General features: G+C 39.5%; 1 protein-coding gene and 3 gene segments (V, D, J or C); 2 read left to right on the plus strand and 2 right to left on the minus strand.

Moving 5' to 3' along the window:
* LOC122329698 overlaps positions 1 to 24,741 on the minus strand; it is a 610,329-nt gene that overhangs the window by 334,004 nt on the left and 251,584 nt on the right.
* The window catches only part of LOC122329697, a 601,685-nt gene that overhangs the window by 327,778 nt on the left and 249,166 nt on the right, over positions 1 to 24,741 (minus strand).
* The window catches only part of LOC122329696, a 603,783-nt gene that overhangs the window by 325,260 nt on the left and 253,782 nt on the right, over positions 1 to 24,741 (plus strand).
* Positions 986 to 24,741, plus strand: part of capn15 (calpain 15) — a 25,429-nt gene continuing 1,673 nt past the window's right edge. The window contains exons 1-11 of one of the 3 annotated variants that reach the window (XM_043226108.1): positions 1,498 to 3,680; positions 4,349 to 5,057; positions 10,426 to 11,890; positions 16,088 to 16,296; positions 17,295 to 17,478; positions 18,640 to 18,863; positions 19,193 to 19,318; positions 21,007 to 21,159; positions 22,689 to 22,850; positions 22,943 to 23,169; positions 23,949 to 24,112. In XM_043226108.1, coding sequence (XP_043082043.1) covers positions 4,825 to 5,057; positions 10,426 to 11,890; positions 16,088 to 16,296; positions 17,295 to 17,478; positions 18,640 to 18,863; positions 19,193 to 19,318; positions 21,007 to 21,159; positions 22,689 to 22,850; positions 22,943 to 23,169; positions 23,949 to 24,112 — 3,147 coding nt within the window. In that variant the 5' untranslated portion in view covers positions 1,498 to 3,680; positions 4,349 to 4,824. Of the gene's footprint in view, positions 1,469 to 1,497; positions 5,058 to 10,425; positions 11,891 to 16,087; positions 16,297 to 17,294; positions 17,479 to 18,639; positions 18,864 to 19,192; positions 19,319 to 21,006; positions 21,160 to 22,688; positions 22,851 to 22,942; positions 23,170 to 23,948; positions 24,113 to 24,741 lie in introns of those variants that run through there. The other 2 variants (XM_043226109.1, XM_043226107.1) reach the window with 2 other exon arrangements.

The following is a 24,741-nucleotide window of genomic DNA, read 5'->3' on the forward strand; positions in this document are numbered from 1 at the left end:
TTTAATCCATAATATGTTTTATTTTCTTTTTTCAGATGGCAAATTAGCCTTGATATGTGTTTACAATTATAATTGCGTGCTGCATGCAACCATTCATAGGGTAAGAAAATATTTTTTCTCAGAAATACCACTGTTAACCGCTAGATGGAACACTTAGAACGTTTTTATTTGCGTTCCATCTCATTTTATTTTTGCTGTTTGATAACACTCTCGTTCTTCCACTTGATGGCGCTGTTCTCAAAACTATAAACAATAACCTCTTTCCTAGTTTTAGTGAAATATCATGTACTTGTAAATTATGAGATATATGTAATAACATATAATAACAATAACATTGTGAGATTCACAAAAAAAATGTTTCCTCGGATTGTTATATTTTTAAACGGCCGCATTTATGATCAGAGGATCAGTATTTATTCCATTGATATCTCCGCATTAAAATATTTAGATATATTTAGTTGTTTTGTATCATCCTTACGCAATTCATCACAGGCTCGGTTTCGGTTTTAGTTCCGTTTGTTGAGAAAACCGACTCGTTTTAACCACATCCGGGAGTTTCTCTCTCACAGAAAGAGACAGAAAGGCTGTAGAAAATAAAGCGATGGTGTCTTTAATAATTCAAATACGATATTCTGCTATCTCTTCGCCGTTTATTTTCAATTCAACGACGATTAAAATACCTTACTGTCGTTATTCGCGTGTAAAATATTGTCTAGACGCTAAAGCGGTGGAAGGCACGTCACCTGATACCTGTTACTTTTCTCAACGCTACCAATCACAGCTAATTGTGTTGACTAATCGAGTATTTTTTTTTTTTTTAATAATTTTTTAGACAACTTTGAGGCACATTGTGAAGTGAGTTACAAATATATATCGTTGTGATTTGTTAGATGTGAAAAATGTACAGTTTTTCATCAAACAAATATTTTCAATCACTAAAAGCAGCGCTGGGAATTGAACGCGGCTCAACGCGGATCCGACTTTCTGAGCCGTAAAGCGCCCCCTGCAGGAAATGCCCCGTGCATCTCCTAGGAAACAGCCACAGGCCGACAACATTTGCGGTCCAATGAGAATGTACCCCTCTCTCTCCAATACACACAAGGCATTTTGGGAAACGAGTTTCAGAAATCCGCATTCTGGACGAGAGCTACGCGATCTGAGCAGCGCAGCGCGGGCTCTCCGGCGCGGCTCTACGGCGGTTGCGCGGCGGTCCGTTTCTTGTGATTATTTCCATAGAGGAGCATGAGGAACCCTGCGAGATTAAGGCAGTAGATCAAACCAGCCGACTCGTCCGCAAACGAGCATGGATTGGAGCAAGAGAGAGCTCGCGAGGCGTGAAAACGCGTTTATATGAAGCGCTGGGGGGGGAGGAGATGAATCGTTTCGGACAGCAGAAGGGAAAGTTAAACGGGCAAATCAAGGAAGAGAAGATCATCGGTCCATCCAAAGGTCTCCCTGCGCTTCACAAGTAAGATCACTTCTCTAAACGCAGATTAAATAGATCACAACGCACCGCGCAGATCGAGCCCTGGGTGATTTGATGAATATGTATTTCCACGCGCAGTGTTTCGGCGGATTCTGTTTCTTTAATTGCCGAAGCGACGGTCGCGTCAAATGTTGCATTGCATCGTTCCTTTTCTTTTCAACTTCCTCGGCGAAGTGATACAACGTAACGCTCCGCCGCCGAAAGAGCCGCTCGTTAACAGTTTAACCTCTGCTTGGGTCTCGGGTTAAGCGCTGGTTTAAGCTCTGGTTTGTTTGGTGCTTCTAAACTAGGAAGTGACTTCTGAGAGGTGGAAGCTGACGTTTGGTGTTTGAACCAATCCTTGGTAAAACTTCTAAAGGTTGCAGCTCATTTAGCGCGCGCGCGTGTGTGTGTGTGTGTGTGTGTGTGTGTGTGACGAGTCTGTTATATGAATCGCTTTAAAGATACTCCTGTTTATTAATAACACAGCCGTACTGATCAATCATCACCAATTCCTCATTCAATATCTTTTCTCTCCGCACATCTCAGTTTTTTTCAATCAGATCATGAAGCGTAGTTTTAGTAGATGGTCTGTATGTGTGTGTATTCAGCAGTCTGTCTCTCATGGGTCAGCTGGCTCTGAATATACAGTGTAACAGGTGTTGCTGTGTGTGTGTGTGTGTGTAGTCGATTAAAAATGCTCAAGTAATGTTTAAGCGCTCTAAGATAAAACCAGTCTCTTAGGGGCACGTTGTTGGAGTATCGTTAGCTCATTGAAGGTGTGTGTGTTTCAGCAGTGACGCATTTTCTCCTGAATCTGCTGTCAGTGGTATCGCACGCCTTAAATATTGTATGCATGTTTTGTCATTGTTAACGCGGTCCATAATCGTGGTTTCACACGTCGGCTCTGTCACGCCGCAGGTATCTGTGTCCGTGTTGAATGCACGCGTGACATCTCGTCAGACTGGTTTTGTGAGCCGAGTTATTGCGAAAGTGCCGTCACATAACTTCCATAGAACTTCCTGTGTGTGACTTAAAAACAAAAAAAACCAAACACGCCTAATTAATCAACAAACTCTCCGGACACATTTGGCCTAAATGTCAAATTCACCTTGATGGTGTTGCTAATATTTATGTCGTTGATCACAGCCCCGGTTTCTGAAGTTTGCATTTAAAATATTTAATAACGCAAGTAGCAATGACAAGAACAATTTTTGCTTAAATTTTTTTTTGCACACTGTGCATAACAGTGCAGCTAGCGTCATTTATGTCGTCTTATTTAATAATGCACTGAAAAGTGCAAATGTCACATCAGATGCGTTCACGGCAGCTCGTTAAACCTTTTCTGATTCACGTTAAATGTCAAAAACATTATATTTTCATTATTTCTTATGATTTTGAGACGAAAAACGACTCGGGCGCGCTCTGGCCTGTGGGTTTCGTCCGCCTGTAGTCTCTAGGTTGTTGGTGTATATTTATGCATGAGAAAAACGAGAGAATCCGAGTCCTGTAGCAGAGGCTGAGCGTCCAGTCTGCGCATGCGCGCTGCTGACTCGCCGTAATCCTCGCGCATCTGCGCGTCCTGGAGAGAGGCGGGCTGAATTAAGAACCGAATCAAATAAATAACCGCAGCATATGCGTGCACGTCGGATCGCGCTTTAGACACATGCATGCTGCCATCATGAGTCCCGCGAGGAGATGCACGGCAGCACCGCTGCGGTTTGGCTGTTGTGTGTGTTTATGCGGTGCGCAGCGGCAGCAGCAGCATCATCATCATCACCATCCGCTCCAGCCGAATCATAAGTGACCGAACCGGCAAACGGAACCGAGCGGGACCGAAGCTCACCGCACGTCTGCACGGCAGCCTCTCGGCCGCGGGGACACCCGCCCCGGAGCTTCGGACGCCCGACCGCAGCCGAGACCCACATCGGACCGGCGGAACCGGAGCGCTCGTGTCCTCACCGGGCCCGAGACCACTGCACCTCACCCGAGCCTCTCTGCGCCGTTAAATATTCATAGTCACGATCTGAGTGTCAAACTTGATACCCCGGCGCCCGGAGAGACGGATGAGATCCTTCACAGCCGTCTCTGTCACGTTATGAACATCTGCATGAGCTTTAGATGAGACCCGGATGAGATGAGCAGCTGGATCTGTGCAAGCAGGACGAGATTCACTGCAGCACCTGCAGTCCGGCCCGCCGAGGGCCTCCGCTGGGTCAGAAAGCCTCTGTGTGTCTTCTGAGTCCGTTGATGCTGGAGACACGCATGCATGCATGCATGCATGTATGCGCAGTCGCATACGCGCTGATACTTATACAGGGGTTTACTTATGCATGCATAGTCATGTTATGTCGTTTTTATATCGGACTGATACCTTTTTAAACACCTACTGGTAAATATCGGTGGTTTTTAATTATAATTTTTAAATATGAAGGATGTGAAATACAACAGATATTTTGTGCCACGTTTATAAAGCTATCCATCTTTTTTGCAGAACGCTAAAATAGTTTTAGCGCCTGATCACGTATATATAAAATGTTAAGCTAATTTTTTAAGCATGCATATTCATATAGAATCATTATATCGGTAATTTGTTTCGTAAAATAAGTGGTTATCTGTATCAGCAAAAATATATATTTTTTAATTTAATTAAAAAATGTTTTTAATTTGCCCTGTTTATAATGTTTCTACTGGTTAAAACCTCCCGAATTGTCCGCTTGTACTATTCCGCGTCCTAAAAGTTGCTCTTCGCATGCGTCGCCCGTTAAATGCATGCGCAGACGCGCACGCACTCGTCCGCATGCGCAGACGCACGCAGATTGAAATGCTTGTTCTCTGGACGCCGGTGTTTGTTTGCGATGAAAGGAATATTTGCTTCTGCAGGCTAGATGAAATGTGACGCATCGTAATCCCGGTGACAGCTGCGGAAAGATGAGCCACAGACAGACAGAGAGAGAGAGAGAGAGAGAGAGAGAGAGAGACAGGCAGCGAACATGATTAGAGGGACTGAGCCGTGACTCAACCAGACGCATCGAAAAACAAGACGGGAATGGAGACTGGAAACTTTCTCGCCGCGTCGAACTTCCTCTTTTAAAGCCCTAAACGGAGTGCGTTTGTCTCCAGTGCTTCAGTGATGTGTTACACCAAAGTGTCATCCTTCCTCTCAGGTGAGGTTACGGCAGGTTAAACGCCGCCCGAGGCTTGCAGAGACCGTAGGGGCCCGCGGATCACTTATAGACTCATGTGAGCGCTGCGAGCGGCGGCCGCTTCCCGATGTTGACCTCCGGCAGACCGGAGGAGACGCCCGACCCTCCGAGCCGAGCTTGAGAGCCGCCGACCTTCGCCCTTTGACTGTATTTATGTGCAAGGAGGCCGGACGGAGGTGCGTTTCGAAGTCGCTCGCGGCAATGGGGAGTTCGGCGTCGTCCCTGACCACGGACAGAGAGTCGGATCACGGGTTCGGCGCGGCTCCGTTTCCGCCGGCCGCTCCGATGGGCTGGCTCAGGACCAGCCACAGCAGCCCGGTGTGGGGAACCACGTTCATCACTCGCCAGCAGCAGCAGCAGCAGCCCGTACCGCACAGAGAGCGCAGGTTCGTAAGGTCGGCGTGTTCGAGCGCTCAAACTCATTTTTAAGCATGTTCGGCCACAGGTTCAATACGTCAACCCTTGCGCTTTTTTTTTTATTACGCTGACGTAGGTAAGTATCGCTGTGTTTTGTTACCTGATGGTGTGAACGCATGCAATACTGATATTTAAAAAGGCATTGTTAATGCCGCCGGGCCATTTCAGCTTCCTTTCAAGCAGATTTGATCCGTTTTGTCGAAATACGACTTTTTCACGTTTGCGTGAACCGTTCATTGAACGCTAAACGCATAAAGTTGGTTATTGTGTATTTTAATACACGGAAACCTGACCTGTATCACTGAAAAATATGCATCACATTAAGTTTATTGGTTTATGTTAAAACCATGCATTCAGCATGGAAATATAATTCGTGACAACTCATAAATGTAGCCTACGTATATTTTAAGAGTGTAGTCCTTTAAGGTTTTGTGAACATTTCAACATTTGCATGTCATTCCCGAAGGAAAGGTTCACCCACGATTTCTTCAAGGCTAATATCAGATTCCATCCTCGGGTTTTAATTTGAAAACGTGCAAAACGAGAGATTTATAATAAGTTCGTTTTATTCTGGGTTGCTGGTTAATATTTAAATGCCCACTTAAAAAAAAAAAATAATAATAGTACTTTTATTCTACAAGGACTTCTTACAATTAGAAGCATCATTTATGATGTTACAAAAGATTTATATTCAAAGAAGTATTACGGTTTCCACAAAAATATGAAGAAGCACAGCTGTATTGAACATTGATCATAATCGGTATATTAAAAAGATTTCTGAAGGATCATGTGACACCGAAGACTGGAGCAGTGATGCTAAAAATTCAGCTTTGAAGCCAGGAGTAAATTATTTCTTAATGTATCATATAAGAAAGCAGCTGTTTATATAAGTTTATATAAATTTATCATATTTTTGATCAAATAAATGCAGCCTTGGTGAGCAGAAGATACTTTTCTTAAAAATGTTAGAAATCAAACACTAGTGTATGTAGTGCAGTAGGATCATGTTTAATGTAGCGTGTGTCAATACAGTGTATAGTTGAAACATCTTGGACAGATTCTAAGTGTGTGTGTGTGTGTGTGTGTGTTTGATAAGCAGATGGTCTGGTATTAGCAGATGGTTCTGCAGCCACTCCGACTGAAGGCATCTTTTTACTAGAGGATTTTCCCTTTAACACTGTTTGCCAGGGGCACCCCATGAACCCGTGAGGTTTCCTGTGTGTGTGTGTGTGTGTGTGTGTGTGTGTGTGTGTGTGCTTTGACGTCCTCCTCTTGTGTCACAGATGTTAATCGTGTTTGTGTTGCATGTTAAGGCAGGTGCGGTGGAGCCGGATCATCAGCATGTACTGTTCACTGACGTTCATCTAAAACCACAGTTCGTTCAAAAAGCTCATTTTCATCCTCTCACCCAAATCTGCGAGGCTTTCGTTTTCTGTGTATCACAATAGCAGATGTTCGGTGGATCGAACATTGCTCTTTCGAACGCAGAGCGTCTCAAACGACTTTTGCGACGATTCGCATTCAGCCGATAGCGACAGCACTTTTAGCGTAGCTTAGCATAGATCATTGAATCCAATTGGACCGGTAGCATCGCGTTCAAAAATGATATTTGTCCTATTTAAAACTTACATTTGTGTATTAAGGCAGGTGGAAAACTAAAGCTGAGATTTTCTACGCGCGTATGTATACACGCATGTCTGCATAAAGGCCTCAAAATGCTTTTAGGGGGACGTAAGTGTGAAAATATGGCACAAGTTACATTTTTGGGGAAGCTACGCTGTAGCATTGAAATCAGCCAATCACAGCTGAAGACATGTTTATAGTCAAGTGTTAGGCTCAGAGAGAGGGTGGGAAAGGCTCATAAAGTATAACATTACTGCGAGAACCCTTGGCTTTGATTGTAAGTGAACCTAAGGGACGCAAATGTAAAAGCTAGCGTCGTATTTAACCGACCCATCCGAGCATAGAACGTAAAGAAAGCAGCGCTTCAGCTGTCAGGCCTGCAGAAACATCCACTTTTTTTTTTTTCCCCACACGACCATCTGCTGTATGCGGCTGTTGGTTTCCAAAAGTCCAGGGAGCAAAACAAACGGCCGTCACCGACCTTTTTAACAACTGACGGACTCGACGGGCAGCCGCTCTCAGACAACACCGGCTCGCAAGAAACACGCGGAGCGGGACGAGGCGCGCATGAATTATTCTTACTGCTAAAACAGTCTCGTCATATTATTTTTATAAGGACTGAGCAGTGCAAGGGCTCCGCGTGTCCTTGTGTTATTTCTTTAAAGGATTTCTCGTGTTAACAGAATCCGGGCAGATCCAGACACACTTTATGTAATGCCTTTCCTTCCGCGTGTTCAGACTCTCTTTATAAATCCATGTGGGTCATGAGGGTCAACTAGTGCCCAACATCCAGCGAGTGCGTTGAACAATTCCCGTCTGTGTATATATTTCTTTTATACTTTATCTTTTTAGTCTCGGTTCAGACTATACTACTATGTTGACTACAATTTTAACCATTTCGAAATGCATTACTATTATTGTTATATATCAAAAACTGAAACATGATTTGTATTTATTTTGTTATTTTGTTATGCTTTTTTAAAGTAACGTGTAAATATGTATATCGTATGCAAAATTTTATTTAAAAATATTGTTTTTTTTTCATTAAATTATTCCGAATTATAGGTGCTAGATTTCCTTTTTCTTTAAAGTTCATCTGAGGTGGAATTTTGTAACATCAAAAAATAATACACTTGACCTTTGACACCAGGACATCCCAGATTGACCTGAACCCAGCTGTACTTTTGTGTGTGTGTGTGTGTGTGTGTGTGTGTGTGTGTGTGTGTGTGTGTGTGTGTGTGATTGTTATCGGGATGTTTCCTGAGTGTTTTATCGAGAGAAAGTGCGTCTCTGCCCTCTGAGGCTTTACTGAGGATTTATTCCCATAGCAACAAGCTCCTATCACCTCAGCCAATCACATTTCAGAATAAACTCTCCCTGTGTATCTCTTTGACACACACACACACACACACACAGAGTGGTTTAGTTGGTTGCTTTCAGTCTGTCTACTAAACTAAAATTCCAGGGTCATCATATTTTTATTTGTTTGTTGGGAAACTTGCTTTCATGTATTGAAATGGATTAATTGCCTTGGCTAAAAATGGTTTTATATTTTAGTGTTACCATATTTGTTTCGTTAATATTTTTGTCATCTTTGTTTTTAGATGTTCAGAAGGTGGGTCCTCTGTGACAACATGCCCCACCAATATTAGGTCAACGAGTTTTCTACAAACGTCCTTTTTTTTATGTAAATCCAAATAAAATGGTTATTTCCTGTGCATGTAGTTGACTTGAGTGACAGTCTCTCGCATAGAACGCATCAAGCCTGAATGCACACATCCATATTAATTCATAAAAATTGATTGTTCTATGAATACGTTCGCCTTGTGTGTCCTTTCCTCGTTTGTGTAATGAAAGGTGTTTCGTCTGTCCCAGATTGTCTTTCTCGTGTGATTCAAATGTGACTGTTTTAAATGGATTCTAGTCAACATTGTTCTCGCATGATGTTCGTCCGCCTGAAGCCAAAAACATTATGCTGCTGGAATGCTGTTATATCGCATGCTCAGAAAAACTATTTCCGCCAGTAATTCCCTGCTTTCCAGCAGTGTTAGCAGGTCACAGAACACACCCATAATGCACTGCAGAACGCGCACGCACAATATGACCGGACGCTCACACAAGCTTTGATTCTTTGCATTATTTATCATAATGATCCTCCTTGAGTCGACGGTTAGTATCACTACTGAGTCAGTCATATAATGCGCACGCTCACACACACACACACACACACACACACACACACACAGAGTGGGATGAGGGCCAGTTCTGTTAGACCAGTGCTAATGACTGTGACTCACAGTACAAATGTCTTACTGCGTGTATGCGATGGTTTTTGGCGACTCTGGGCCAAATGTCTCGGCACGCTCACAGGGAACCGACCCAAAGACCAACACTACATAAAACAGCTCTGAAAGGGTCTTCATAGCTGCCAAATATCATGTTTGCATGCTCTTATTATTATTTTAGGTATTTTCTCTTTTGCTTAATAAAGTCACTTATCATGTAGAGCCATGGTATTTAATAATTGATTTTAATGTTCAACTGATTTTTTTTACTGGGTGACGTCTAGAGAGTAGGGTGGAGTAGTCAATCATTTCAATCATTTTTATGTTTAACGACACTTTGTATCAAAGCACTGAACGGTATAAAGTAGAAGAATACAATGATAGTGATGTATAATGACGGGATTTAACAGTTTGTTATTAAATGCAATTCGACGATGATCGCTAGAAATTAGGTGCATACAGAATGGAGAAAAAACCTTGGGAGAATCCAGGCTCAGTTGGGGACAGTTCTCTTCTGGCCGGATGCCCAGCACTTAACTTCCAGTTCAATTGCGTGTGTGTGTGTGTGTGTGTGTGTGTGTGTGTGTGTGTGTGTATCTGGTGATCTGTCCACAGAGCACATCTAGGTGTTCTGGTCTCTGATGAACATAATCTCTGGTTGCTGATCCACCATCTAGTCTGGATACAACTGAGAAACAGAATAAGAAAGAAACAAGATTAATATTAGCATAGATGCCATTCTTTTTACGATGTCACGAGTACATTGTTTTATGAGTAGTGTTCCCGGTTCCAGCTGATCTAATTAATGCAGCCTAGCAATCCTTTAACGGATTTGAATAATAAAAGTGTATTAGTGTGTTATGTGCAGGCTAGGTTAAAAAGATGTGTCTTTTAATCTAGATTTAAACTGACAGAGTGTGTCTGCTTCCCGAACAGTGTTAGGGAGAAGTATTAGTAGTAGTTTTATTCTTTTGAGATTTGCATGAAATTGAAATACAAAAGCTTTCCAATGATGTATGGTTTGTTAGGATCTGAGGTACAACCATTTGAATATCTGGAATCTGAAAAATCAAAAAATGTATTACTAATGTGTATTACTAATCTTAAAATTTGGTTTAAATATATTTTTAGGCGAAAATTTACAAAATATTTTAATGTAACATGATCTTAACTTAATATTGATGTTGATAATAATTTTGGCTGTATTTTTGCCTATTGCTGCAAATATACCTCAGCAACTTAAGACCTTAGTTAAGAATTTAAGTTTTGTGGCCCAGGGTGACATTTATTTATGTATCTTTTATTTAATCCTATGTGTTTTTAAATATTCTTTTCTTTTAGTAAAATCCATGATGGTCTCTTTTATGTACTTTGCACTTGGTAAACTTAAATTCAGTATCTAATTGTTTTCTTTTTCCTTCTTTTTTAGTCACTCTCATTCTCCTGGTTCGATGGCCGCAGTTGTGAGAAATTCTGATTGGTCATGCGGTCGCTGCACCTTTCTTAACTCCAGCGGCTCCATGCGCTGCTCTATTTGCGAAGCACCTCGGCAGAAGCCGGATTTGAACCATATTTTGCGCCTCAGCAGTGCCGAGGAACCTCGCTGGTCCTGCCCCCGTTGCACTCTGACCAATCACCACGGATTAGGCTCATGCTCTGTGTGCGGAGCAGCCCCGGTTACGCCCAACGGACCCCTCCCACCCAAGCAGCCCCCGCCCACTCCAGTAGAGCCCGCCTCCAGCCCAGAAGCCAAAGGTCAGGTAGCCAATGGGGAGTCCCGATGTGCCGAATCTAACGGCGAGGTGTCTGTAGGAGGGGAGGGGTCATCAGAGTGGGCGTGTCCTCGCTGTACTTTAGTAAACACGCCGGTGGCGTTATCATGTTCGGCGTGCGGCGGCCCGAGGAAGCTTTCCTTACCAAAAATCCCTCCTGAAGCGCTAGTGGTCCCGGAAGTGCGCACACCGGTGGCAGGGTTTCCCACGCAAACGGCAGGAGCGTCCGCGCCGCTTCTCATCGATCTGACTGAAGACTCTCCACCCCAAGCACCTTCCGAGACCCCATCTCCGCCCCCTGTCCCGTTTCTGCCCCCTTCCCTGTCCTCGCTTCAAAACAACCCCGTGCCTCGCAGCCGAAGAGAAGTCCCGCCCCCTGGGCGGCCTCCAAACCCCGCCCCCTCACCGACGTCGCCCTCTACCTGCCCGCCTACCAAAACCAAGCCCCTCCCATCTTCAGATAGCTACCCAGTCAAGCGCCTCAGCGTGCTGGAGGAGGAGGAGCCTAACAACCCCGCCCCTCCAGTCACATCTCCACCTTCTTGGAAGTGCCCCGGATGCTCTGCCCCCACAGCTCCCCCCTCGTCATCCGCGGGGCGTTGCGATGCATGTAGAGGTTCGCGACCGGGTTCGGGCGCAGACGTCATCGACGTACTGGGCGAGTCGGTGCGATTCACGCCGGCGTCACCGTCCAGTCCGGACTTCAGCTCGTGGGCGTGCTCCAAATGTACGTTGCGCAACCCGACGGGCGCGGGCCACTGCACGGCCTGCGGATCGTCCAAATTGCACGGTTTCTCCGAGCCGTCCAACTGCTCGTCTTGTTCTCGGAAACAACCGCACTCCCACTCGCGTGCCTTTACCTCCGCCTCCTCTTCCTCCGTCTCGTCCCCGTCGGCTCAGGACAAGGGCGCCTGTCAGTGGACGTGTCCTGCCTGCACACTTTTGAACGAAGTGAGGATGAAGCATTGCGCGGCGTGTCACACCCCGCAGCAGTACCTCAGTCAGCGCAAAATCGGGAAGCCGCTCAAACGCCGGGAGAGCATGCACGTTGAGGCCCGCAGGCGCACTGATGAGGGAGAGGCCAAGGAATTGTGGGAAAACATCGTCAGCTTCTGTAGAGAGGTAAGACACTGAAAAAATATTTATATAATGTTTTTAACAGCGCTGGGACACTAAAAGGATTCATAGAGCGTTTCTGAGATTATCGGAATGCATTATTTTTTTTCTCTGGAATTGATTCTGAGCTTAGTTTTTAATGACAGATGGTGCAAGGTCAAAAACACTTATTATTATATCCATTAATTTTTATCTTATTTGTTTAGCAACTCCCAAACAGTTCATTAAACAAATTAGTTTTCCAGCAATTGGTTGATTTCATTTATAGTAGTGTTTGTAAGCATTTTTTTTAATCCTCAAAAGCGGCACCTAGTGGCATAAAATAAATTTGCATTTTTATTCAGACCAACGTTAAAAGACCAACATTTTAAAGATATACTTTAATGTAAGACCCCTCTTAAGACTTCATGAATGATTATTTTATGTTCAAGGTGTGTGTGTGTGTGTGTGTGTGTGTGTGTGTGTGTGTGTGTGTAAAGGATTGAAAACAAGTACTGTGCATCTGACGTAAAAAATAAATATATATTCTTAATACGTTGCCGTGGTTTAAATCAAATCTATTAATTTATTCCCTTATTTTAGGTAAATGTTTTTGGCACGGTGTCTTCCTATGTAAAAAAATATGTATATAAATGTATTTTATGGCTAGTTTTTCCAAATATACAGTAAAAACACGTAATATTAGTACAACTTAAACGAACACTTTTCTATTTGAGTGCATTTTATAATTCATTTATTCCATTTTCAGCATAATTCCTGCAGCCTTCAGCGTCACACGATCCTTCAGAAATCATTCTAATATGCAGAATTTCTGCTGAAGAACCAAATTATAGACCTTATCCAACACAATAGATGTACTTTATTAATTATGAATGAGCCATCTGTTTTTAATATCAGTTTAAATGTCGCTGATCGATACGCCGGTGCTCTCATTTGTAGTATTCGCTGTACGCTGTAATGTATATCTCTTTATTACACGCTTGACCCGCCTAAATACTAATGTTTCATGATCTAAACATCCTGCGGCTCGGTTCTGTTGACTTTTCGTTGGCATCAAACCGCAGCTCGGTTTTTGATGCCGGGCCGGTATCGAAAACGCACGGAGCGCACAGGGCTCTTCGTATCTCCTAAATATTTGATCTATTTCTGACCTTCTTGGAGGAGAAAATGCTCAGACTTCGTCTTCGAGGGGATGATAAACGCGTGTTGTTCAGCTCGGTGTGTTCCGTTCAGACAAAAGGCGCATTTAAGGAGCAAGAAGTTAGTGGCCTTGCGCTCTTGCGAAGTGTGTAATGATTCGCCGCCGACGGGGCTCATTCTCGGCCATTTTCTATATTCAATAGAAGGTTTCGTAAAAGAACACAAAGGTGTTTAGGCGCTTTATCATTCACGCTCGAAGCCGCTCTAAGCCGAGCGCTTCATTTAAATCGAACCCTTCTGGGAATCATAAATACACGCTCAGCAGCTTCTCCGAGAGTTTAGTTCCTCGTAATGTTTCTAGGAACTTCAAAGCTTTTTGGATATCCCTGACGTCCTGTCTTGGTTAATTTTTATCTTTTGGCCTTTGATGCTCGAGTCAGATTGACCTTTCTTAAGACCTGTGATGGTTGAAATCGAGACATGCAACGGTCTGAACAACGAGAGCTTATAGTAACCGTCGGTAATTACTTCTTAGTATCATATCAGTAGCTGTATATTTGTCTACACGGAGTAGCTTAAACCGTGACGAACCAAGTATAGAGGTTTATACATGTAATATATAATACATACTATTTATTGACAGTGTAAGATTATTTAATATGACGTTTTTGATCAAAAAGAACTAAAGAATTAATTTACACCTTATTTATTATTATTTATTTTTTTTAAGTATTCAAATGCTAGCTCATATTATATTGGCTAATGAGATGCACATTGAATTAAACGACATAAATAAAATTGTAAATTATATGTCTAATATGAAAAGTAGCATACGTGCAATCCACGTAATTTTTCAGTTATACATGTAATGATGGCAAATGAGTTATTTTTCATATTCATATAATAATATACATATCACTTAAATTTTAAAAAAATAATTAAAAAAATATATATCAGTAGTTGTATGCTATGTTAACAAAAACGCCTTCATCAACATTAATGACTGATTAAAGAAATATTCAAATTTAAACATGTTTTTATTATCTTTATATTTAAAGAAAAAAAACTAATTTTCTACTTATGTGTGTATGTTTATATGTATGTGTGTGTATATATGTGTGTGTGTGTGTGTATATATATATGTGTATGTGTATATATATGTGTGTATATGTGTGTGTGTGTATATATATATATATTATATATATATATATATATATATATATATATATATATATTATATATATATATATATATATATATATATATATATATATATATATATATATATATTTAGCAATAAGATGAAAACCTTGAATTATTTGACATCAAATTCGTTAAAAATATTGTTGCAGAAGTTACTTTATATTGTATGTATATCCTTTAACAGTGACAAATGGACTGTTACACGTTAGAGTCTAAAATTGTACACACATGCAATCAAAGTCCTCTTAAAAGGACAGTACTTATGCAAACCAAAGCTAGAAATCACAATACGATCCCAATGAGAGCTCATGATCCCAATATTAACGTGTCAGTGATAACTTGGGGGTTAAATATGTATTTGGATGCCGCTCAAAGACACTAGTAATCTGAAATACTTCTCCAGTGACCTCTGCGATCGGAGATTTTCCGTGTTCTCTGGTTTCCGGACTACATGCTTTATTTCCGCAGGGGGGGTCGATGCAACGTGATACGAATGCTCGGCTTTTCTCTGAGAGGAAGTGCATCTTGTGGCGTGACTTGGTTGTTTTTTGGGGCGCATCGGGATGCGTTAGTGTTTACACCGTGAATGTGACGTGTCCGAAGACGCTCCGAGTGATCCGATCCGGCCCGTTTCACTTGCGATCGCTTCAGCCGGGTTGGATGTTAATTTCAGGTCCAAGCGCAGCTGTGATTTGACCCAGATGTGCTCGCTTCAGAATAGTTGCGTAACGAAAGATGATGCATCACAAATTAAGTTCAGAGCCTAAGCTACTCAAAGATGCGTTTTCTGCACGTTACATATTAGAGCGATCGTAAGAAAAATAATCTTTGCGAATGGGATCCCGTTTTTTCCCAGAAACCCCTCCGATCCGCGTCCGTCTGCGCGCACAACCTGGGAGACGTATTTTTAGAAACGGTTGCGGCAGCAATTAAACGACTCCCCAGAGTCAAAATGACCCCTATTTCTCTGTATTTTCTGCAAGAGGGAGAGATGGGAAAAAAATCAGGTGCGGTGAGAGCTGCTGCCGCCCGTGAGAATATACTGTACGTTTGAAGCTTTCATTGCAGTTTTGATGTGCAAGCTTCTTCTGGGCTGCTTTATTTCCTCACTCTTTGCCGCGTCTTCACGTTATGCAGAAGAAGACTCTGTAAAGACGTTGGTTTAGGGTGAACGTTTGTGTATTTTTAGGGTTAACTATGACCTCTCTCTGGATATGTGTGTTTGTGTGCGCGTGGTAAATGGGATCTATTTAAATAAAATAAAAATGTTGCTATAAAAATTTAATTAATTTAATCTATATGCTACTTACACGTGTTGTTTCTTGATGCATAAAAAAATCTGTGCATGCACATTTATAAATTAAAATATCATGACATGATATTTGTAAAAATATTGTAAAAGACATTATTTAATAGTAACAAGTAATCTGCATTAATGTGAAAAATACTGTATTTATTAAAATACTTAAAATAAATTTTTATGCATTTTAATGATACTAAATTACATTTTATTTATTTATGTATTTATTTATTAATTTTAAATGAAGGCTGTTTTACGGCGTATTTATTCAAAAAATATTTCTAAAGTATTTCTGTATTTTTTAAAATGGGACTTAAAAAGGGACCGGTATGATTTCTACAGCTTTTGGAAAATCTGGCGTATTAATTAAAAACTAATTTTTGATATGTTTACGGCAGGACATAATTTTTGGCATAACAGATAAATTGATCATTTTGCCCCATGCAATGCATTTTAGGCAATTGCTTCAAATGCACTCATGCTACTTTTTTGTTTTGCTCTGTTATTTAATAATGGCAAAGGCTGGTTTATTAGCATGCGACTGTCTGTGTTTGTCGTAGAACGCCGTGAACTTCGTGGACGACAGCTTTCCTCCCGGTCCGCGTTCGGTCGGCTTCCCCGAGAACGACAGCGTCCAGCAGCGAATCAAAAAGTGGCTCCGCCCCCACGAGATCAACTGCAATAACTTCAAGGATCGGGGCGTGAAGTGGTCCGTGTTCAGGACGCCCCGCCCCTCGGATATACTGCAAGGCCTTCTGGGAAACTGCTGGTAAGAGGAAGCGCGTCTGTCTGTGGCTGTTGAAATATCCAGTATTTTGATTTTTTGTCCTAGAAATGTATGCAAACTAGCACATATTTCATTAAATAATGACTCATTTGCGTATTCAAACATTTTATAAAACATTATAAAAAAATAATATAAAAACATTTTATTACCCTATTAATTATGTTTTATTATAGAAGCGTTTTCGCCAATAAATAAAAAAAATCCAGGCTAAAATGTCAAAATATAATTATTTTGTTCTAATTATTTAGTTACATTTTCACAGAATGTTCTTTACCTGATGAATGTTTTTATGCAGAAAATGACTTGAAGCTAGTTTTTCACAGCCAGGGTCACGTTTAATAAAAGTGTATGTACTTGCATTACAAGTAACACGAGTTACGTAATCAGATTACTAAGATTTACTCTGAAGAAAAATATATATATTTTTTTAATTATTATTATTATTATTAAAATAAATAAGCTCAGCTCAGCTCAGGTGGAGGAAAAGAAACAGAAGCTGCGTACTGCGTGAATTACTTTTTATGGATCAAAGACAAAAAGGGTTTAAGCATAAAAGCACAAAAAGCATAATACTGCTATTAATTGCTGTTTTTTTTTGAAAAATGTAAAGGATTTCTGTTTAATTTTGTTGCAAATAAATCTCATGTTTTCATGAAGAAAACAAGTAAATTTATCAGTTTGTCAGTACGATATTTTTATAATATATTTAATTTAACATGCTCTCATACATCTATATATTTTAACATGTCAGCGTAACCGAGTAGTTTGAATTCACGACAGTGTAACGTTATTTATTTCAACCAAATGCTGACATTTTTTTTTTATCTAAAAACATATTTGAAACCTTAAAAGTAGACACTTTCACTATGGACGTGAAATCGCCTTTAGTTTGTTTTTGTCACATGACCTCGCGCTGTGCCCACGGTCACTTCCTCCTGTGGGTTAGTGATGTAGGAGTGTGTCGCTCGTCTCGTCCGCAGGTTTTTAAGCGCTCTGGCGGTGCTGGCCGAGCGGCCCGAGCTGGTGGAGCGTGTGATGATCACCAGGACCATATGCCAGGAGGGAGCGTATCAGGTCCGACTCTGCAAAGACGGCACGTGGACGACGGTTCTGGTGGACGACATGCTGCCCTGCGACGAATACGGATTCTTACTCTTCTCACAGGTTTCAGTTTGTTTCACAAGCGTTTTAACGGACCGTAAGCTCTAATAGACTCATCGTGATTGTTTGAGAAAACCGCCACTAGTGAGCAGTTTCAAAAGTGAATAAGTGCACGTATTTTAACAAGCAGAGGTGGCTATAAATTAGCTGTAGTTGATCGTAACGGTTTTAATACGTACACATTCCAGCCAGATCCACACTTATTTGAAAAATAAAAACGCACGAACTGTAATTAAATTTTAAAGTATTGTATATTTTTGTCATGTAGCAAGAAAATGTCAGTTGTAAAATAATAATAATAATAATAAGAATAATAATTAAATGTATTATATTTTTATATATTAGGATAAATTGCTGGAAGGTAGGTTAGTGAAAAGCGTTTGATTTTTTTACAAATATTTTAAATGAATTTATTATTTCAAAATGAATCGGCATGAGAAAAATACGTAAATGATTAAAATGTTAAAATATTTTGATTAAGTGTGTCATTTGTTAATTTCAATATTCATGTGGTATTTATTAAAAACAAAATTACTTAAATTAAAAATAAGAATTTTTGCCTCCTAAGCAACATGTAGTGCAGCTATAAATGTTATTTTTAATTAAATAAATTATAATTAGTTATTAAATAACTATCTGTGCAGTTATTATTGATGCAAATATTTTAGACGTATACTTTAAAGTTGGTAAAAAGATTTTGAAACATTGTAAAGAGGGTAATATTAGTAATATAGTAATATAAGTGATTAGTAATAGTAATATAAGTGATTTGTTTAACTTATTATTACTGAATGTAACTGTATAAACATATGTATGCATTTATTATATTATTAGCAGCATTAAAAGGGGGAACACTTTATTTTGATAGTCTAAGTAAATAGTTAGAGTATTAGGTTATACTATAACTATACTATTACTTTAACAACATACTACATACTGGCTATCAGAAACCTCGCAAGCATGTCGTTTGTTTTTTTAACTAAACCTACCCTTACGGTCTACACTGAGAGTTAGTAGACATGTAGCTAATGGGAATTAGTTGACATCTAGTTGACGCGTAGTTACTTCTGGTTAGTTGAATGTCCGAAGTGGACCATCAGAACAAAGTGTAACCCTAAAATGGCTTGTATTGATAGTAATGCTCAGTGTTTTTGTGCGGTGCAGGCTCAGCGGAGGCAGCTGTGGGTGGCGCTGATAGAGAAGGCTCTGGCGAAGCTGCACGGCTCGTATTTTGCGCTGCAGGCCGGCCGAGCCATCGAGGGTCTGGCGACGCTCACCGGAGCTCCCTGTGAGAGTCTGATGCTGCAGGTCAGCTCAACCAACCCTCGAGAAGAGCCCATCGACACGGACCTCATATGGGCCAAGATGCTCAGCTCCAAAGAGGCGGGGTACGGCGACACACTCCAGATTATTAGACTAATCGTCCTGTAATTTAAGCCCTGTAATTTATTCACTGTGCTCTGGACTCGCTGATTTCAAGGCCTATTATGAAATGACAAGGCGTCTTTTGTTCCTTTTTACAATAAAGGCAAAAAGCCATTAAAACGAATTAAAAGAAAAAGCCTCTAAAGAGTGTTGCTACAAATTGGGGTTTCTGAGCAATTAAAGGACAGTTAGTGTCCACTTGCTAGCATTAGTTAAGTATTATGTCTATCATTTTTATTGTAAAGTGAGTTACGATGGTTGGGTTTGTGACCGATCCCTGTGTGCGTTTCAGCTTTCTGATGGGGGCATCCTGTGGAGGCGGTAACATGAAGGTGGATGATGCTGTGTACGAGTCTCTCGGGCTCCGCCCACGACACGCTTACTCCATCCTGGACGTCAGGGATGTTCAGTGCTACAGGTCAGACACGTTCACGGCAAACTAGTGGTGCATCGATCCGATACGGCCACTGTTATCGATCAGACGAGACCGGATCCAAAAATCAATATTGTGCGTAATGCGTATACCACGCTGCGTTATAAGGCATAAAAACATTACAAAGCACCCTAAAGTTTTCGAGGGCTATATTTTAAGTGTTCTGAAGCTGTTCTAGAGCTCAATGTGAGGTACAGATGAAAATTTAAGTCATTAAATTCAAGTTTTTATTAGTTTGTAATAGCATTTCTGTCATGGATTATGACTATATGTTTTTTTCATTTGCTATTTTTTATTAAAATTATGTCGTCTATATGTAGTAGATTGTGTTTAACACACAAAAGAGTGATGATCGGGTCAACATAGAGAAGTAAAGTAATTCTACATTGATTTAATGGTTTTGGTATGATTTATGGTATCGGATTGGGTTGGTATCGGCAGATATGCCAAATGTTCAGTATCGGATTGCTTCAAAAAAAAAAAAATGGTATCGTTGCATCCCTACAACAAACATAATGTCAAATAAGCGTTTGTTCAACCATGCAACTCAAAAGATGATTCAGCATGGGTCTTTTTTAGTGGTCGACCGGTATGGGTTTGTTTTTTTTTGTTGTTGTTTTATTTTTATTTTAATTTTTTTGAAGGCAGATGCCGATATCTTGGAAATCAAGGTGGCCGATATGATTTTATGCCGATTTCTAACGTAATTCATATTTAAGAAATTTGAAATTGGATTAAAATGTAAATGTGTAAAATAAACGTACTCGCACTTTAGTACTATGTATTTGTCACAATTAAATAAATATTTAATGCATATTAAAATTATGAAGGAAGTAAATACTGGAAGTAAAACCAACAGGTCTTTGGAAATTATATTTTTCAAATAAAGCGAAAGTAGCACTCATAAAACGTACAGAAAATTGCATGAATGTGGCAGCTGGCAAATGCATAAAAAAAAGCCCATTATCGGCCGATATATCGGTCAACCGCTAGTCATTTTTGGTTCGGTAAGCGGTTTAGTTTAAAGCCCTGTCCATGCACAAGTTCATTTGGCAACTCCTCTTTACAATAAAACAATATTAATTCGAAAAACAAAAGATTGATTATTTAGTCTGCGCTGTTCCAGTGAATAACACTTCGTTAGTCGCTGTATAGCGCGCCACCTGAACAGTAATCTTTAAGAAGCTTTGCATTTAGCTAATATAGCTACGTTTTATATAAGATATATATAATATAATATAAGAAGTCTCATGTTTCATATTCTGTCAGTTTAATGAGGACATTCAAGCTATAAATAGCTTTTAAGGTGTCAGATCGCTGTATAATCGCGATCATCCCTTTCTTTTACTACTAGTTATAGCACAAAATAAACATAAGACATGAAGTCACTCATCAACTGCAGAAACGCCTCAATAAATCAGCTCGTAAACAAGTTTAGAGAAGACCAAATACCAGCCTATATATAAATTATTTTTACGTAACCTGTTAGTGATGTCTTAATTACTTAATGTGCTGTAAACCCCTTTGCATACAGTGAAAATGATTCGTGCTGTTATGCAAAGAACAAAAAGCAGTCCGTGCAGGTTTTCTGAAGCCATGCACTAGCAGCCACGAGGAAGAAGAGAACAAGTGTCCGTCCCGTGTCGGTAAAGCTCTTCTCGTTGTGCGTTCAGACTGCTGCGTCTGAGGAACCCCTGGGGCCGGTTCTCCTGGAACGGCTCGTGGTCGGACGAGTGGGCCGACTGGCCGCAGCACCTCCGTCACGAGCTCATGGCTCACGGCAGCAGTGAAGGCGTGTTCTGGATGGAGTACGGAGACTTCATTAAGTGAGTCATTAAGCGCTTCGTCTGTGTTAAATTGACCTTTAATCTGAGATGAGCTTCATCAGAGCTTTCCATAAATAAAGAGCACCTCATTAGTGGTCAGAAGTGGTTTAAAAGTGATGGGAATGTGCTGGAGGCGGACGGCCTGTGTGTTCGTATTACATTATGTATTTTATATATAATAATCTTTATTCATTATAAACATTACTGATGGCAAATGTGGTCTACATTAACTCTGGAAAAAATTAGGAAACCACATTTATTAAAATATTAGTAAGCTCATTGATTTATATGCATATAATTTAATAATGGCAGGTAGAGATCTACATAAACCCATTTGACATCAATTCTGACAAAAAATATATTGTACTGGTTTTTGAAAATTAAGTTTAAAAATATACTTTAAATGATTATTACATTATTTTTATTATTTTATTATTATTTAACACATTATTTAAAGATAAAAAGACTATCTACTTAAATTATTGTGTGTGTGTTTATATATATATATATATATATATATATATATATATATATATATATATATATATATATATATATGTATATATGTATATATATATATATATGTATATATGTATATATGTATATATATATATATATATATATGTATATATATGTATATGTATATATGTATATATATGTATATGTATGTATATGTATGTGTATATATATATATATATATATATATATATATATATATATATATATATATATATATATATATATATATATATATATATATATATATATATATATATATATATGTGTGTGTATATGTGTGTGTATATATATATACACACACAGGAAAAAATAAATTAATTAATATAAAAAAAAATATATATATATATATATATACACACACACAAATACATAAAAACACATTAAAGCATATTGAAAATATTTAAAGAAATTGAAATAATAAGAAATTGAATATTTAATATATTCTTTCAAAAACATTAAGACTTTTTCATGATATTTATTGAAATATTATGTTAACATTTTAACTACATATTTAGTTATGATGAATAAGATCTACAAACATTTGAAAATAAAAAGAGACTTATTTTATGTAATATATTACAAATGTTAACAATGCATACATTTTTGTTAAATACATATTTATTAAATGAAAACTGTATTTGCATAAATAAAAACTTTTTGTTATAGGTAAATTATTACATTTCAGTATTGAACTACAGTATAATATATATATTTTTGATATTGTTTTAAAATGTATGTAGATTTTAGATGCTATAAAGGCATTCAACACAATTCTTATATAAAAAAAAAGATATATTTAATTTTCATTCAATTTACATGTTCTTTAATGATCGTGAATGAGATGGACAACATAATTATATTTATTTAAACATTCGTTTAATTACAATCAGCTATTATTATCAGCTGAGCCACTAATTGGCCAAAATACACAATCATCCGCCAGAGCAGCGTATTAGTCTATAATTAGATCTAGTTATTTACTTTGTGGTGATTATATCTCATGCGTGCAGGTACTTCGATTCGGTGGATATCTGCAAGATTCATCCTGATTGGCAGGAGGTTCGTCTTCAGGGCTGCTTCCCCTGCCGGGCGAGTAAACCGGTGACCGTCACCGCCCTCACGGTCCTGGAGAGAACCGCGCTGGAGTTCGCCCTCTTCCAGGAGGGCAGCAGGTAAATAACAGCCGCATAAATAAAGAACGAGACGTGAAATATTAATCGTAAAACAGCAACCGCGACACAAGCGCTGTGTGTGGCTCCTCCAGGCGTTCGGACACGGCCGACAGTCACCTGTTGGATCTGTGCATCATGGTCTTCCGGGCCTCGTTCGGGAACGGGAATAAGCTGGTCCTGGGTCGTCTGCTGGCGCACAGCAAGCGCGCGGTGAAGAAGTTCGTGGGGTGTGACGTGATGCTGGAGCCGGGAGAGTATGCTGTTGTCTGCTGTGCCTTTAATCACTGGCAGATGGACCTGAGCGGAGCTTCGACACCAGGTACACCAACACTAGGTGGCGCCAATCAACAATGCATTTTATGTTTCCTCATATCGCGCATATGGATTTAACACCATCCGCTGCTCAATATACAGCATTAAATTAAGCTAAATCAAATGGGATTCTATGCCAGAAGCACAAACTGTCTGTAATGCTTACAAAAAAGTCACAATTTACGTATGCTAATTATTAAAGTGCCCCTGTTATGCCATTCTTAAGGCTCTTAATATTGTTTTGGGAGTCTCCCGTGATAGTTTTACAAGCATGCGATGCGAAAAACGCTTTCGTTTTCTCAAAATGGGCTTTTAACGTCACCTCATTTTCTAGCGATGCTTAAACGATTAGTTCGGAGCAGTTCTAAAGATTGGGTCTGTCTAAGCCCCTCCTTTCAGTGAGCCTGCTCTTCTCTGATTGGTCGGATGGCCTGGTCTGCTGTGATTGGTCCACAGCGTGCAGCTCATCGGAAACGATTGGCCCATGCATGGTTCTGAATCTATTATTTGTCAAACTTGAAACGGGTCTACTGAAGCGTCTTTCAAGAGCAAGTGTTTTGTGTAGCTCCACAAGGTTTGTGGGCGGGGTCAAGTTGTGGGCGGGGTCAAGTTGTTTGTGGCTGACCAACGTAGGCGGGAATTATTCGAATGTGTTTGTCAGCTCAGAGCTAATCCTGGAAACCCTGAGTTTGTTCAGTCACCATCATGGTACAGGCCCCAGGAGTGAGACGTGTGTGTGTGTGTGTGTGTGTGTGTGTGTGTGTGTGTGTGTGTGTGTGTTCGCAGTGTCCAGCCCCACCAACGCTCGCAGACCCAGTCAGGATTTCCCCGGGTACATCTTGGCCATCTACAGCTCCAGACAGGTGATGGTGGAGCAGGTGGAGGCCACATCCACCACCCTCGCCGACGCCATCATCCTGCTGACGGAGAACAAGGGAGAGAGACACGAGGTACACATCCGCCGTCGATATTTTTCCTAATTTGCATGCGTTTAAGTTTAGGTATTTGGTCGGGTTAAGAGATCTAGAATACTCTGATGGAGAATAAGACATTAAAGTGCCTCTATTGTAGGTTATGAAAGGATCGTTTTTTTGGTTTTTGGAGTCGCCCACAAAATCAAAAAACACTTTCTCTTTTTCTTGCATTTATTTTTTTTAACCTTATTGGTTCAAAAGGTTTTTTTTTTTTTTTTTTTATTATAGAATAGAAAATACTAGAATAGCATTTATAGTATATTTTAATTAAGTTCTATATTACAGATGTATATATTTAAAAGTTTTTAGTAACATTTGAATATATATATATATATATATATATATATATATATATATATATATATATATATATATATATATATATATATATATATATATATATATATATATATATATATATATATATATATATATATATATGTATATATGTATGTGTATATATATATATATATATATATATATATGTATGTGTATATATATATATATATATGTATATATATATATATATATATGTCCAAGTATATATATATATACAGTATATATTTTGAAAATATTTATATGTATTAACATATTTATATTCCTAC

Source organism: Puntigrus tetrazona, chromosome 24 (genome assembly GCF_018831695.1).
Source record: "Puntigrus tetrazona isolate hp1 chromosome 24, ASM1883169v1, whole genome shotgun sequence".
In the NCBI taxonomy this organism is placed as follows: domain Eukaryota; kingdom Metazoa; phylum Chordata; class Actinopteri; order Cypriniformes; family Cyprinidae; genus Puntigrus; species Puntigrus tetrazona.